This window comes from Apteryx mantelli, chromosome 2 (genome assembly GCF_036417845.1).
Source record: "Apteryx mantelli isolate bAptMan1 chromosome 2, bAptMan1.hap1, whole genome shotgun sequence".
NCBI lineage: Eukaryota > Metazoa > Chordata > Aves > Apterygiformes > Apterygidae > Apteryx > Apteryx mantelli.
The window spans coordinates 20034336-20049272 of NC_089979.1; the positions used below are offsets into that span (position 1 = coordinate 20034336).

The window sequence follows — 14937 nt, forward strand, 5'->3', positions numbered from 1 at the left end:
GGCCTCCCGGCAGGGAGGGAGGGAGAGAGGGCGGGCGGGCGGCGCGGCGCCCGCCCTGAGGCCGCCCTGGAGGGGCTCCCTCGCCGCTGGCCGCTCGCAGCGGGCTCCCGGAGGCGGCGCCGGCCTCGCGGCTGCGCTCCGCGCCCGCGCCGGGACAGCGGCCGCTGCGGGGACGTCGCAGCGACCTGCAGAACTTCTCAGAGTGAGCTTGAAAGGACGTTGATAGGTGTCTTATTCCTCCTGTAGCCTTGCCTGCGTGATTCAGACCAATCCGTTAACGTGTTTGTATTTAACTGGCTTTCTCCTCTGTAAAATAGAGGTGAGCTCTCCGCATCTCGAGGATTGCCTAGTTTATTATCTGTCACCTGCTTTGCGATCCTCCAGGTCACTCTGAGAAGCAAAAAGCATTCATGTGTGTAAGACATCGGGTCAAAAATTTTAGCTTAAGTAACCAAAGAAGAGAGGTTTGAACAGTAAAGTTGGGCTCTGTAACGGAATGGGGCTGACGTTCCTTGCTGGTGGTAACTGTCCGGAGAAAACGGTGGGTTAAACAGACAGAGAAAGGTAAATGGGCGCTGCAAATATCATAAAAACTTCTCCATAAATTTTTTTTCAATAAAAATTTTGTTGAACAGTCTGTAGAATGATACTTGGGGCATATGGTACTGACCCATTGCAAAACAGGAGTGATGCACAGTCCTGTGTGCGGTCACTATTCGCTGGGTGCAAGAAACTGCTGGTTCTGTATGCTTAACTTCGGCAGTGTTTTAGCGCTGGACACTTCTCTCTTAACATCTAAGAAATCATGGGGGTAGAAGTGAGGATTTTCTTTACTTAGAATTTAGATTCTACAATGTTCATTTTGAAATTAAGCAGCTATTCCTGAATAACTTCATAACTGTCCAATAACTGTCTCTGAATAAGCCTGTGTAAGCAAATCTAGTTAAAGAAGCAAGCTTAGGAAAGTAAGGGATGAGATGGAAGGGAAAAAAAACAAAGGAAAAAATTTCTGTGATCAGCAACTTATCAACTACAGGGAAGAGAGAAATAGAAAAAGATGGAAATGAATGAATAAGTCACCTAAAATGGCTCCCAAAGCATACATTTCTTCCCTTCTGTAGTATAGTATTGCTTCTTCTTCAGTTTCTTAAATGGACTTGGTTTATAGCATAATGCGAGCCCTACTATAGCCCAGGTTAAATAGAGTTTCTGACAAAAGTGTAAAACATTAGTGATCTAAAATCCATTTGTTTGCCACTGAAGTTTATCTTATTCCACCACAGGAGACAAAAAACATTGCACATGCGGGGACACTAAGGAGCTTTGGATTTGCAGCTACTGCTGAGCAGCTTTGAAGGGGCTCCTGTGTCTCTAGAAATTCCAAACCAATAAAGAAAAACCATTAAAAAAAAAAAAAGCCCAGACAGAATTTCCAACTGAAAAAATATGTTATATAAGAACAAGTGTTTAATGGCTGAAGTGTCTACCTGCTAGTCAAGAGGGGAAAGCAAAAGGAAAAAGGAGAAAGGATTGTCCTGCCACTTTGTGCTGCTTGTGCCCCACAGAAAGAGACCCGGATCCCTGCTCTCATCTCCTTGTGTGATGTGTAAAGGCAGATGCCCCTGACGTGATCTAAACCTCCTTCCCTGCCCCTAGTTGAGTCAGGATCTGAAAGAGAAGTGCAGAAAGCATTTCAAATTTAGTCCTCAGTTGCCTAGGAAGTGCAGATCCAAGAGTGGCAGTTCAGTATACCACTCAGATGATGTAGACAGGGAAGCATATGGTAACAAGATGGGAAAAGACTGTCTGACTACCCAGTCTGTTTCCCTGCTATCCCTGTTAAACTCAGATTTGAACTTTACTGCACTTGATGTTTTGGTAGAGTATATGTACTTCCTGGAAACCAGAATGTCACTGAAATTTGTCATCAGTGAATTCCCTAATTTTCCACAATTTCTAATCTATATTTAGCCTCTCTTTCTCAAGCACTTTAGGCCATTAGCATTTTAAAATCTAGTTTGATGTTTGGGGCTTCGTATGTGTCTCGTTGGCAGCAGCCTTCTCAGTGACCACAAGGCTCTTAGATTAGAGTTGTATATTAACTTGTGCAACAAACTCTGCTGACTTGACTGGTGTGCACACACTTCTCTCTCTTCCTTAGAAAGGTATTGATCAGGAGCAAATAACGGCTGCTCTACACTTGCTCTACTCCACAGAAGAGAAGAAAAAAGCCTATCTATTAAATTTTATAATCCCTTAATTTGTATGCATGCAGTGATGTTCAGTACTTTTACATACGCTGGCCAAACGCACTGTTCAGTGTAAAACTCTCGCCGGACTGTTGGCAGTCCTGGGGAGCAGAGCCCTGTTATCTGCTGCTGGCACGGGTCTGGGAGACGCGGCACTTCTTCCCTGTGACATGTGGGGGTCAAGCGGGCATTGCTGCCCCTGACATGGTCAGCGCTAGTGCGGCAAGCGTGCACGGGTAGCTCCTGTTGCCTTTTGTCAGCTCCCAAGGAGCAAAGGAAAAGTTGCCTAAGAATGTGCCTAAGCTCTCCATTATCCCTTCGTGGTGGCTTTTTTTTTTTTTTGGGGGGGGGTGCATGTATGTGTGCAACTGGAACTGTGCTGAACAGCACATTTTCTGTATTCCAGAAGCCACATGAGCTGAATACGCACAGAAGCTAAGCACCATGCTGAAGTATTTGTCTTATAGTTGAGAGCCTTTTTAGAAGACAGTCAGATAGTATTTGTCTTGGGTACATACTAATTCAAAGTATGAGGATATATTAGAAAGAATGGCTGCAGTACGGTAGCTTTACATTAAGAATATTTTATGAAGCAATTCCAAGTACAAATGATTCGGAGGAAGGAGCCATTTTAGCAGAGCCATTATGGTAGATGGCCCTTTTTTGAGCTGGTTGGACCAATTTCAACCACTTGGCATAGGCTAAAAAATGGTAAGTTTTTAAAAACTAGTTTTATTGACAGCAGGAGACTTGCTAAAAAGTCTCAGGAGGTTTTTTTTTTTTTAATTATTTAAATATTTAGTGACTAGTTTGTGTGGAAGATCTGAACTCCACTACTGGACTGTGTGCCTACATTGGTGACTGCTAGAGTATCTGGGAGAAACTTTTCAATTTGTTTCACCTATGAAATGCCTTATAAAATTTTGAGAAGGTAACTGGATTAAGAAGCAAATGAATAGCTGGATTAAATTTTCCAGACCAGTCCTAATTTGCCTTCTCTGCAGTTAGAATTCTTGTAGTAAGTATTTGAACTTTATAGCTGTGATGAAATTGTATCTAATGCTAGTCTAGCCAAATACATACAGAACTAATTGTGTCCTTCATTTTCTCAGTCCCTGGCCTGGGATTCTGCAGTCTGGTTTGCAAACGTGCTCAATCTCCACTGCGGAGGTTAATGGGAGCTGTGCTTTGGACATAGGAAGTGCAGTAGAATTTGGAGTACTAAGAGTACTGAAATGTCTGAGGTTGAGCACTCAGAATTAGTGAATTTTTTTTTATCTTAATATACTTTGGTGTTATAGCTACAAGTTTGTATATCAGTATTTTTTACCACTGGAACATTTGGAAAATACATTAACATTAGCAAAGCATTCGTATAACGTACAGACAGGCATTTTAGTCTATCTCCTGAAGAAGTGAAATCTGTCTCCAGAGCAGTTTGTTCACGATTCAAACCACAGGCAGTGGAGCAAAGGCCGTAGGCTGAACAATGAGAAGAAGTCAGAATGAATGGAATAGCCGCTGCTGAAGTGTGTGCTGCCCGTTCCTTGCCCTGAATGATGTAGAGAGCTTGCAGGCATGTAAGAAGTTGTGTGTCTGAAGCCTATGAAATGTACAGGGTGTTGAGTAAAGGTTGCACAGGCAGCATCAGGTTTGTCACTTGCTAGAGTTTGAAGGTTTGACTTGTAATCTTTGTAAGCAGTATGCATGCATGCAGCAGAACGGCAGGTTAAAGTAGCAGGCGCATACTAGCTGACTAATGACTGGAGGATTGTTTCCTTGGAGAGAACTGAAGGGTGCAGCTTATAACTTATGTATATGCTAGATATAAAAAGAGTTTAACAGACTGTTACAAAAGACCATACAAAAGATAAGTATTGGTAACATTATCAGTAGAAACGCTGTTTAGTAGGTATTGCATTGCAAAGGAGAAAGAACAGTATTTATACTTCATGACTATAAGAATATTTTTTAAACTCCATTCTTCTCCTTTTTTCTTCAGTTTTCCTTCACTAGCAAACCATTCACCAATATAAATTGGACTACTGATTCCTAGTAATTAACTTTCTAGTTGGAAAATGTAATTTCTTTGGAACGCCAGCAAGTTTGTTTATGACTCGGAAATACTATAAAAGGAGTTATATGGGCTTTGCTTATAAGGATGTTATGCTTATAATCCTTCTATAACACGAAAGATTTGGTTATCTTTGTTTGCGATTGTTCTATATACTCTTTGTATATGCTGCTTTACTAAGAGCATTAATTTAGTAGATTGTTAGGCAAACTGAAATAAATTTTTATGTGCCTACAGTAGAAATTAGCCGGGTTTACAGACTAGTTCAAATTTGGGATGCAAAAGTCTTTGTCAGCTATCCTTCTCTCGCTCGCTTCTTGCACTCTCCCTCTCTATTAATTTATTTTTTCTGATTGTTTAATACAACAATTATAAACTGTTTAGGGATCAAGTCTGTCTGTGTGCCCTGACTAGTTACAGGGTCAGGTTGCTCTTTGCTTTCTCTCCTTTTGGCTAATGTCTTTGAGCCTGAGCCGCTTTACACCGTCAAAAAGATGAGGGTATGGAAGGCATTACTAGCTCAGGTTTGCTTATTCTACCCTAAGGCTTCACATCGGATAGATACAAATCAGCATGGACAGAGTTATGGAGTGATCAAGCAAAGCGAGTATTTCTGCTGACTGAGAGCACATGCTTTGCTTGGAGTGCCATGCTGTGACAGCATGTAGAAACACAGCTTAGCTAGTTTTAATCTAAAAGCGAAATTGAGACAATGGTGATCATCAATATGTCGGTATGAGGGTTCTGGTAGCCATGAAATGGCTCTTAGTACTCAATGGGATAGATAGAGCGAGTTCAGGTATACTACAGCAGGGACTCATGCAGTGAAATGTTGTAAGACAATGCTGGCTTAAAGTATTCTGGCTCTTCTTCAACCACTTTGTGAAATTACAGCCCTGTCCTTTTGGATCCGGGCACAATTTAATCCTAACAAAGACTGCAGTATATCAAGTGCTAGGAGGGAGGGATGGTAAAGGTAACACGTTGTTGGCTTCAGAGGCTTATGTCATGGCAGGGTGTTGCTGTCTGCCTTCCCTACTCTTTTTTCCTACCTTCTAAAAAGAACATTACAGGCTCTTCTATGAGGATGAAGAGTGCATGTTCCAAACACAGTCTTTACAATATTTTTGAACTCTTTCCTCTCCGACAAGGATAGGCTCCCTGGCCCTGAAAGACGTGGCTCCTCTCAGTGTGCTTTGTGGCACTAGTAGGCCACTCTTGCGTGCCATTCCAAGCAGGTGCTCAGCTTTTGAATTCATGATTGAGCATCTGGCTGTTGAAAAGATGAGCCTTCTCCCTTCAGAATTACAGAATTATTTGGCTTTTTTTTTCCCCCAGGGAAATGGCTTACTGAGTCTGTCTTTTGCCCTCAGTGTGCAAGTTGCTGACACTTGTCACTGTTCCCTTAACAGGCTGCTGATACTCTTGCTGTGAGACAGAAAAGAAGGATCTATGATATCACCAACGTTTTGGAAGGAATTGATCTGATTGAGAAAAAGTCAAAAAACAGCATTCAGTGGAAGTAAGTCAATTCTGCATGTTTTCTCATGCTCAAGAGCAACAAAAATTGCTTCCTTTAACCTCTCCCAACTAGATATGCTAACAAAGAATTAATGTTGCACTCAGCAGTGAGCAATGCAGCATATGGGAATCACAGTAAAGTTGCAAATGCCCTTTGTCTTCTCTTTAACTTGCATCTTTGATGCATGAAACCAGGTTTGAAGTGTATATCAGAGAAACTTTTGGGAAACTTGTATTGCTACCTTATAAATAGCACTTACAGACAAAAAATTTACTCTAGATGGATCTGGGAAGGGTACTGGGACACACTGTTTTCACTTACATTTGTGTCTGTATGCCACACACATTTTCCCATGAGCCACTGAAGATGAAAAGCCAAGCTGAAGAGTTAGGGGGAGGGCTAGGAGAAAGGTCCAACAAACCAGCTCTAATACAGAAGACCTTATGTTCCAAAAGAATATAAAATTAGGTAGAAGGGAATTCTAAATTTGATCTTAAGTTTAGAATTTTCATTTTTTTTCTGTTAAAACACTGCTGGGAGAGTAAACATTCATTTGCTTCATACTGAATGTCGGTAGATTTTTTTAAATGTGTAAAATAGACTTCATAAATGATCTTTGCATGTTTGCTTTAGATTTTTTTCACATACTCTAGTTCCATGAACCCTTGTACCTTTTTAAGAGGAGTAGGTGCTGGCTGCAATACAAAGGAAGTCATAGACAGACTGAGGTATCTTGAAGCTGAAATTGAAGATCTAGAGCTAAAAGAAAAAGAATTGGATCAGCAGAAACTGTGGCTACAGCAAAGTATCAAGAATGTTATGGATGACTCTACAAATCACCAATATCCTTTTAAACAAATATTGTGCACATCCTGGAACTACAATTAAAACAACAGTTATGTGGTAAAGCATAATGTAGTTCATTTATCCATAAGCAAGGGAAGGATAATTTTTTTTTGGTTTTGGTTCAACAGTAAAAGAGTATAAATTTTGTTTACATGACCTTACTTTTAACCTGTGTAACTGTTCTGAAAATAATCTGACACATGTATATATGGCAGTAATTTTTAAATCCATAATATAATTCAGATGTCTGGTTTTAAATGAAATATATTGCTTTCAGGCACTTTATACTTTCTTAGCAGTACTTCACATTACTATTTTTTTGTGTTGTTTCCTTCTCTTGAAAAGATTTAGCTATCTCCCAAAGATAAATCGAGTTGACAAAGTGCTGAAGCTTGCTCGGACTGGAACTGGGAAAGTATCCTGTGTGTAAATACCTCATAAGCAGAGAGTTCCAGCTACACTGTGTTCATTACTTGTAACTTTGTGTTTAGCTGTCTTGCAAGATACTGCGCAAAATAGACATCTGGGATTTCGAGCAGGAAAGTACTCTTCTTATCTAAAACACAGTGATAAGTACTTAAAATTACTTGCAGTTGCTCTACAGAAAGTGTTCCTGTAAGATGGATTTTGTAGCAAAGGAGATTTAAGTTAGATATTAGGGACTTTCCATCAGGAGAGTTCAGCACTAGACTTGATTCCCCAGGGAGATGGCAGAATCTCTGTCACAGGAGTTTTTCCAGAACAGGAGAGGCAAATGTCTGTCTGGAATGTCTTAATAGTTGGTCCTGTCTTGAGGCAGGGGGACGGGACTGCAGATGCGTGCCCAAGCCCCCTCTAGTAGTATATTTCTGTGATTCTGGGAGGTCCGGATACGTAGTTGAATTCTCCATTGTCAAATCTGAGGCAAATGGTACTCTTAAAAACAAGGTTTTACATGTTTTCCATTTAAAAATAGTCTCATTCAAGCTACTTCATTTTCCTTCTTCTAGTATTTTCCTCACATACATAGATTTTTTTTTTTTTTTTTTACAATACAAAACTGTGCTATTTTTAAATAGCCATTCTGACAGCCATAAATCATGCTCTGATTACATCTCTGAGTAACAGCAGCCAGTTTATAGTTTAGGCATAGTTTGGACAAATCTCTTTTAAAGAGCAACAAATACCAGTTTCATATTGTTTGAAGAAAAATGTTCCTTGACAAAAATTACATTTTCATATGTCACCCATGAAGATATCTGTAATTGTTTCAATGGTAAGTTGCTGCTAGGCAAATTAGGGATTTCCTAATGTTCCTATTGAAAACTAACTTGTATGTATTGCATTGTTTTTGTATCTTCCAGTAACATTAGAAATAAAAACAACTGCTTTTTCCCTGAAAGTAATTTGAATTTAGAAAATGTGTTCAATAGTGATCAGTAGTAAATGGGATATCCCTCACAGTGTTCATGACCTACGAGTTCTGGTAGATAAAGGAACCTATTTTCTAGTTGTAGTCACAGATTGTATAGAATGGAGTTTCATCTGTTTTCAGAGCACTGTTTTTGGATTTTTTTTTGTTTGTTTTCTGTATTCATTCTTGCAGCAGCTTGCCTCAGGACACTAACAGAACCAGGTACAGGGCATGTTGGTCCAACCCACCAGAAAGACCAGGCAGATACAAACTTCATAACATTTTCTGGTGGCAGCTGCAGTCAGAGGGAATTCCTGATGATACTATATAAATGGAGCCAGCTAAACTTCAGAGATAGGATATTGCTACCAAATCCAAAGGGCTCCTTCTTCTGTAGAGAAGGTTTGAAGAACTTGTCAAGAATTGGTGGCAGAGATTACTTCCCTTGATGTCCTTTCCTGATCGGGGGTTACCCAAGGGAAGATTGTTTTTCAGATTTCAGCAAGGCTTAATACCATCTCTTGCTGCTTTGCAACAAGGAAAGTAGGGTTTGTTTTTGAATAAAAGTGCAAGATTAGACAAGTACTGTGGAGTTCAACAAAAATGAGCTCTCACTAAAAAATGTTAGTATTTACAAAATATGGAGGTATTTAGTATGCCAGTCACATAGTACTTCATGTAAATATCTCATAGCAGAGAGAGAGGGAAAAGCATTGTTCCGAATTATGAACAAAGGCAAAATGATGCACAGATAAGTGAGTGACCTGCAGCATCAGGCAGTTTGTGTCAGTGTGTTGATATAATTGTGATCTCCTGACTTTAACCAGTAAATTGTAGTGCACATACAGTGAGCTACATGTGAATTTGATAATCAGCTTTTACATCCCAGTTATATGTATGTACTGCAGAAGTTTCGAACGTAGACACTTGGAAATCCTGGCACGGAAGACAACCATTAAGACCTTTTTTCCTGCCCTTGTGAATTCTCTCTGTATTACCACCATTCTTCAGCAATAAAGTGAGCTGTATCACAGAACTGTTTTAGCTGAAAAATGACCTAGTTAATTAAGTATATATTTTCACATCACATAATGTATACAACTGGGAGATCTGGGGACAGTAACAAGCAGGTAAAGGAATTGCTAAATCTGGCACTGCTGCAAGAAAACGTCCTTGCAACTATGGTCTATGTGTTGGAATACTATGATTTATATTAGGTGATATACTTGGATCTTATAGGGACTATGTGAGTTCCCATCCCAAGCTTTCTATTTATGCTAGAATTTTGCAGTATTTTAAGTGGCCTTAGAGAATTACCATAGCTCATTTCAGTACATACCCTACAAGACTTCAGAAAAATATGCACAGTTAACACTTTCTTAAAAATTGCTATTTAACCAGGAGACACACTTCTAGCAATTCAAGCACCTTGTGGTACACAGTTAGAAGTACCCATACCCGAAATGGTATGTACTGGTTTCTTGTTTACCTAAGTGTTCAAGAGCGGCAATGGAAAAGAAGAGCTATGTTAGAGGTGAAGATTTATTTCTAGCCATGTGTCAGAGGGGAAAAAAAATTAAGATGATCTCACTTGAGAGTGGAGGGGCAGGATGGGGAAAAAGAACTTTTTGTACACCTAGATAGACTAATATTAATTGTGTCTTCCATTAAAAATAAGATATAATGGGGGGGTTCTCTGCCCCCTCTTTTCTCTTACTCTGAGAAGTTGCAACTCTGCAGCTTGACATACTTGCTTTGAATTCCCTTGAGAATTTATTAGCGCTGTCTTCTGTTGTTGCAATTTCTGTTTTACCCCTATATCAGATCCTGCATGAAAAAGCCTTTTAGATTTAGTTGTAGAAATATGTTTAGTCATATGGCACTAGACTGGATAGAGCAACACAGATGACAGTCTTGCTTTAGCCAGAAGCCTTGAATGAGCAGGATTAAAATAGGAAGTCAAATGACTTATCTCTGTCCATCTTTAATTTCTGTATTGCAGTGCTCTGTTTTAAATAGGGCTTACGTAGTTGGGAGAAAGTGTTGTATGAAGCATGTTAGCCACCCACTGTGCTTGTAGAAGGATGATATTCATGTGACAAGTTTCACAAGCTATTTTCAGTGAGGCTAAGCACACCCTGATAACAACATCCAAAACTAGAACCATGAAGCTGATGTAGTGATACTGTCTTTGTCCATCTGTGCTAAAGACAGTTCAGGCAATGGAAAGGTTCTTTATGTGACCAGAGTTGCCTGTTGTATCTTTTTGACTTTTTGTTGAGGACTAAAACAGCTGATCTCAGGCTTAATCTGCAACTTCAAATGGGATGTTGTTGCTTTGGTTTCCCTTCCCTCCCCCTTTCCCCACTTTCCTCATCCTCATTTTTTTCAGAATGTATTTGCTGAAAATCTATTTGTTGAATTAACCACAGTGAGGTCAGCAGTCTCATTGAGACTGTACTACAGGAAGCTAGTGCTAGCTAAATTGCTCAAATAACTTATCAACGAGAAGACCTGGCAAATCAGCTAAGAAATTGTTTCTACTGACTCATGATTCTGTGTTCACTGAATCCAAGTGGGATATTCAACTGTAGTTGGATGGTTGGTCCCAATTAAGATAATTCTGAAGCTCAGTTTAAAAGCAAGCAATCTAAATGTACAGAAATCATTATTTATTATTGTTGTTATTGGTAAGATGAAGCCCTGGTATAAGTCTAATGTAACTTTAATTCAAGATCAGCTAAGCACTTCGGAGGATTGTATATTTTTGTCTTCTGTAACTGTGTTCTGGTCAGGTAAATACATAACAGGTTTGTAACCTGTTTTTTATTAGGTCACATATCTGTTTTAAATTACTTTTTTCTTTCTGAATATGATCTGATAAGTTTGTCAGTTATCTCTTCCTAGTGTTCTGACTAGAAGAGCACTGCACTTATCTCCTGGAAGGTAAAAAAGTACAATTTGAGAATTCTATTTAAATACCTTCTTTACTTTCTATGGGAAATGACTATATGCAATTACTGTCATTTTTGGTAAGTTTCAAGCTCTCAAGGAATTGTAACTTTCCTCATATGCAACTTCACAGGGACAGAATGGACAAAAGAAATACCAGATCAATCTTAAAAGTAGTTCAGGACCCATCCACGTGCTGCTTATAAATAAAGAATCAAGTTCCTCCAAGCCCATGGTGTTTCCAGTTCCTCCACCCGATGACCTTGCACAACCCCCATCTCAGCCTGCAAATCCAGTGACTCCCCCTAAACCTGCTACTGCTACTCAGAATCCTCCAGAACAACATGGTCTTAACCAGGGGCAACATTTACCACAAACATCAGCTGCAGACACACCATCAGGTAGGTCCAGGTTTTTTTCCCCGCTTCAGTTGGGTAGGAGGAACAAGGGGACTGAGAGGAGGAAAGCAGTTAGAAAGGGGGTAGATAAAGGAAAGGCAGATAACAATTTGCATAACATAGCAGCTGTCTGTTAAGAAGCTACCCCAAGGGCTTACTAAGAGCTCTCTGGAGGTTGCAGAGAAGCCTCTTCCTCTTCTGTCTTTCATCTAGTAAGGCAGATTATCCCTTGGTAGCTTATCATCTTACACCAAAAAGATTTTGGATGTGATCTTGTTAAATATTCTGAGATCCTTCTCCAGAATGAATGCATGCAGTGTGGAACGAGATTGCTGACCTCTGATGGAGTGATTTGAACATGCATCTTTTAATGAGACTGACAGTACAGGCAGCAGTTCCTGCTTTTGTGCCACAAGATTGCTCACCTTCTTCTGCACAATCCCAGTGAGGGACTGCCTGCCTATGGCCTAGTTTTTTTCATAATAATGGTAGGATAATATAAAGACACTTAAGAAAACACTATCAATATAGCAAACTAGCTTTCTGAGGGGTCCTGATTAAATTGTGCTCATGACTTAAGAAGGGGGAGACTCTCTCACCTCAACCCTGACATTGGCCATGTTCTCCTAGTAAGACAAAGCCGGGTGCAGGTGTTCTGTCTTCCTTTTTACCAAAACAGACTTTTATAATGTGCTTTTCACTCTTTGTAGACAGCAGTTTGCAGCAGAACAGTGCGACTTCAGCAACTCCTTATTCCAGCCTTCCAGACTCTGCATTATACCCCAGCCTTTCAGGAGATGTCACCCAAACTACAGCTAGCTCAAATGACTATCAGGCTTTGCTCCCTTTGGATGTTAACTGTATTCTCAAGCCAAATTCATTTGACATAGCAAAGATGGATGAGCCCGCAGGTAGGAAGAAACCGTTACTATTTTAACAGTTTTACTAGTTTCCTGAGCTGTTCTTTGTGACCAAGTTACCAGTGAGTTATCAAGTGGTAAAGATGAACACTTTTGCCACAGAGGAAATGACAGGCCTTTGTCTATCTCCTAACAAAGCCATTGAGCCACTTTTGAGCAGCAATCTCATTCTGAGTAAAATACCCTCCTCTGCTGCCAAATAAGCTTTGTATTGCACCCAACTTTAAGGTTATAAGAGATCAACTGTACAGCACAGGAGAGGAAGGAGAAATTTAGCAGGAACAATTGAGGGATAAAAATACAAATATCTTTTAAGTATATATGGCACACTGACTGTCTCCACAGCTCCTGTGGTGTGCACACAAGCCATATTGTACTTTGCAGTTCAGTGTTTTAATGCAGAGAATCTGCATTAGCTACTATAAATGCATGCTTCTGTCTTTCACAGGAACTATCAGTGGGGATATTATTGATGAACTCATGTCTTCTGATGGTGAGTATTCAGTATCTTCACTTTTTAATAATGACAAGTAGTAGCATGGTTTTTGTATGAACAGTACTCTTGGTAGGTGTCTGTTAAATCTGATGCCAAGAGTCAATATGAAACTACTTCTTTCCCCTGTGCTGCCTCCTCTATCCTTGTCATTCTGGTCTTTGCTCCCCTTTCAGTTCCTCTGTAACAGTTTTATTTAACAATCAAAATGTGAAAGTCTCAATGCAGCAAGCACTTACATGCATGAGTAACTCAACAGTACTTAATTCAGGAACAAAGAAAGAATAGGCTGATGACTAGGGTGCTATCTTAAAAAAAATTGGTTTAGTTTTGTTCTGCCCCAGGCTTCCTGCAGGAGCTTTAAGTAAATAGAACATATTTACGTGCCTGCATGCAGACTGATATATGGCCAGCTTTGGTACACTGGCAGAACAGACAAATGTAACCCGCTTCTGGTCCTGTGCCTCAGTGGCCACTGGAATACAGAGCTGAGCCGAGCTAGTAAGTTCGAGTACTCCCTGCCTCTCTGCTGCATCTGCACTGACCCAGGTGCCAGGCAAAGAGCTGAACTCAGCTGGCATTCTTCATCTTTCCCTGTACCTGTGCTATTCTGCGAGCAGCCTGTGTTATCATCTGCTCTTCAAGCAGACAGCCTCAGGGTTTATCCAGGAGGAACCCTGCAATTATAAGATCCAAGAGGGAAGACAGGATTACATGAATGTGCCAATAAAATACATGGTGAAAAGGGAAATAGGCTCAACTTTTAGAGCAGATGATACAGCATGTCCAGCTCATCTGCATTAGATTACTGTGCTGAAGCAAGGCATGAGGGCTAAGGCTTCTCTTCTTGCATTGCCCAAAGACTGCTTCAAGTCCATGCTTGAAATGCAGTGTACAGAGAGCCTGCCAGCCTCCATTTTCCATCCGTAAAATGGGGACAATGGTAACTTCCTTATGTGAGATGATAAATGTTTGAAGATTACAGTGCTGCAACAGGAAGAAGGAAATACCTATGTAAGTGATGGCTTTCTGATGGAAATTTCAAAAGCTGCTCAGCAGCTCCTTTGCTGCACAAGGAGAGGTTAAGTCTGTATTCCACAGCAATCACTCCGTGCCAGCAAATTCACTTAAAATATTAAGAAAAAATGAAGACATATCACTTACTGCTTTAGTTGTAAGGCAGTACAGGTATTCCTAGCACGTATCCCAGCATGCTTGTCAGATTGTCAAGACAATATTTTAAATCAAGACTAAACCTGGCACTGAGGATGACAGACATGATGAATTATGAGATAGGACTCATATGCTGGAAGTGTTTTAATTTAAACTAAACTATTCCTGCTTTACAGTTTTTCCTCTCTTACGACTCTCTCCTACTCCCGGAGATGACTACAACTTTAACCTGGATGATAATGAAGGAGTCTGTGATCTCTTTGATGTGCAGATACTAAATTATTAGATATTGTGTCAACCAGACTATCTACCTCTAACTATAACATTCTAGACTTCTTCATAACCTAAGTATTTGAATAATGAATGTATAACTTCTTAGTTCACTGACTCTGGGAGTATATTTCCTTTTGCTTCCTTTAACTACTTCACAAAACAAATGGAACAACCAGAGAAAAGGGCTTTCATCAAAAATTCTGGCATTTTTTTCACCTGTGTGTCCTTTGTGTAATCCAATGATTTGAAGTTTTCTTTTGTAAAAAACATTTGAAAATGCTTTACAGCCTTTTGATCATTAAAAAAAAAAAAAATGATTTGGCTTCCTGCTCACAGTTATCAGCATTTTTTGAAGCTTTACTGCCAAGAAGCTTTCTGTACCTTTCAATCAATAACCTTTCAATCAATTTTGAAGCTTTCACTGCCAAGCTGAAAAGTGAAGGACATCAACTTGAGTTATGCTAAATTGTTTCAGTGAACCAATTTTGTGAAGTGCCTTCTGTTTTAGCACTTTAAGTTTCTCACACTGACTTCTGACATTCCACTTTCCTAGATTATAGGAAAGGTCTGTTTGTAGTTTGTATTAAAGTGTGCCAATACTTGTATATTAACAAGATTTTTTTAATAAAATTGTACAAACAAAG

The 14937-nt window shown here is 39.8% G+C and overlaps 1 protein-coding gene across 3 annotated transcripts; it reads left to right on the top strand.

Annotated features, from left to right (window-relative positions):
• Positions 1-175: 175 nt before the first annotated feature.
• On the top strand, positions 176-14936 carry E2F5 (E2F transcription factor 5). Of its 3 annotated transcripts, none has more exons than XM_067290244.1 (9): positions 176-541; positions 5736-5845; positions 6526-6687; positions 7903-7946; positions 9486-9550; positions 11170-11437; positions 12145-12345; positions 12803-12847; positions 14197-14936. In XM_067290244.1, the coding sequence occupies exons 1-9, from the start codon at positions 497-499 to the stop codon at positions 14304-14306; spliced, it is 1050 nt and encodes a 349-aa protein (XP_067146345.1). In that variant the 5' UTR covers positions 176-496; the 3' UTR covers positions 14307-14936. The 3 variants fall into 3 exon arrangements, with proteins under 3 accessions (XP_067146345.1, XP_067146346.1, XP_013812333.2); XM_067290245.1 differs by lacking the exon at positions 176-541 and adding an exon at positions 549-564; XM_013956879.2 differs by lacking the exon at positions 176-541 and having other exon boundaries at positions 5818-5845; positions 6479-6687.
• Position 14937: the final 1 nt, after the last annotated feature.

What these genes read in the sequence shown, in the direction of transcription:
- E2F5 (XM_067290244.1), top strand. Translation starts at nt 497, where the DNA reads ATGGGGCTGACGTTCCTTGCTGGTGGTAACTGTCCGGAGAAAACG. An exon ending in TATCTGTAATTGTTTCAATG is followed by an intron (nt 7,947 to 9,485) that starts GTAAGTTGCTGC and finishes CTATTTAACCAG; the next exon opens with GAGACACACTTCTAGCAATT. An exon ending in AGCTGCAGACACACCATCAG is followed by an intron (nt 11,438 to 12,144) that starts GTAGGTCCAGGT and finishes CACTCTTTGTAG; the next exon opens with ACAGCAGTTTGCAGCAGAAC.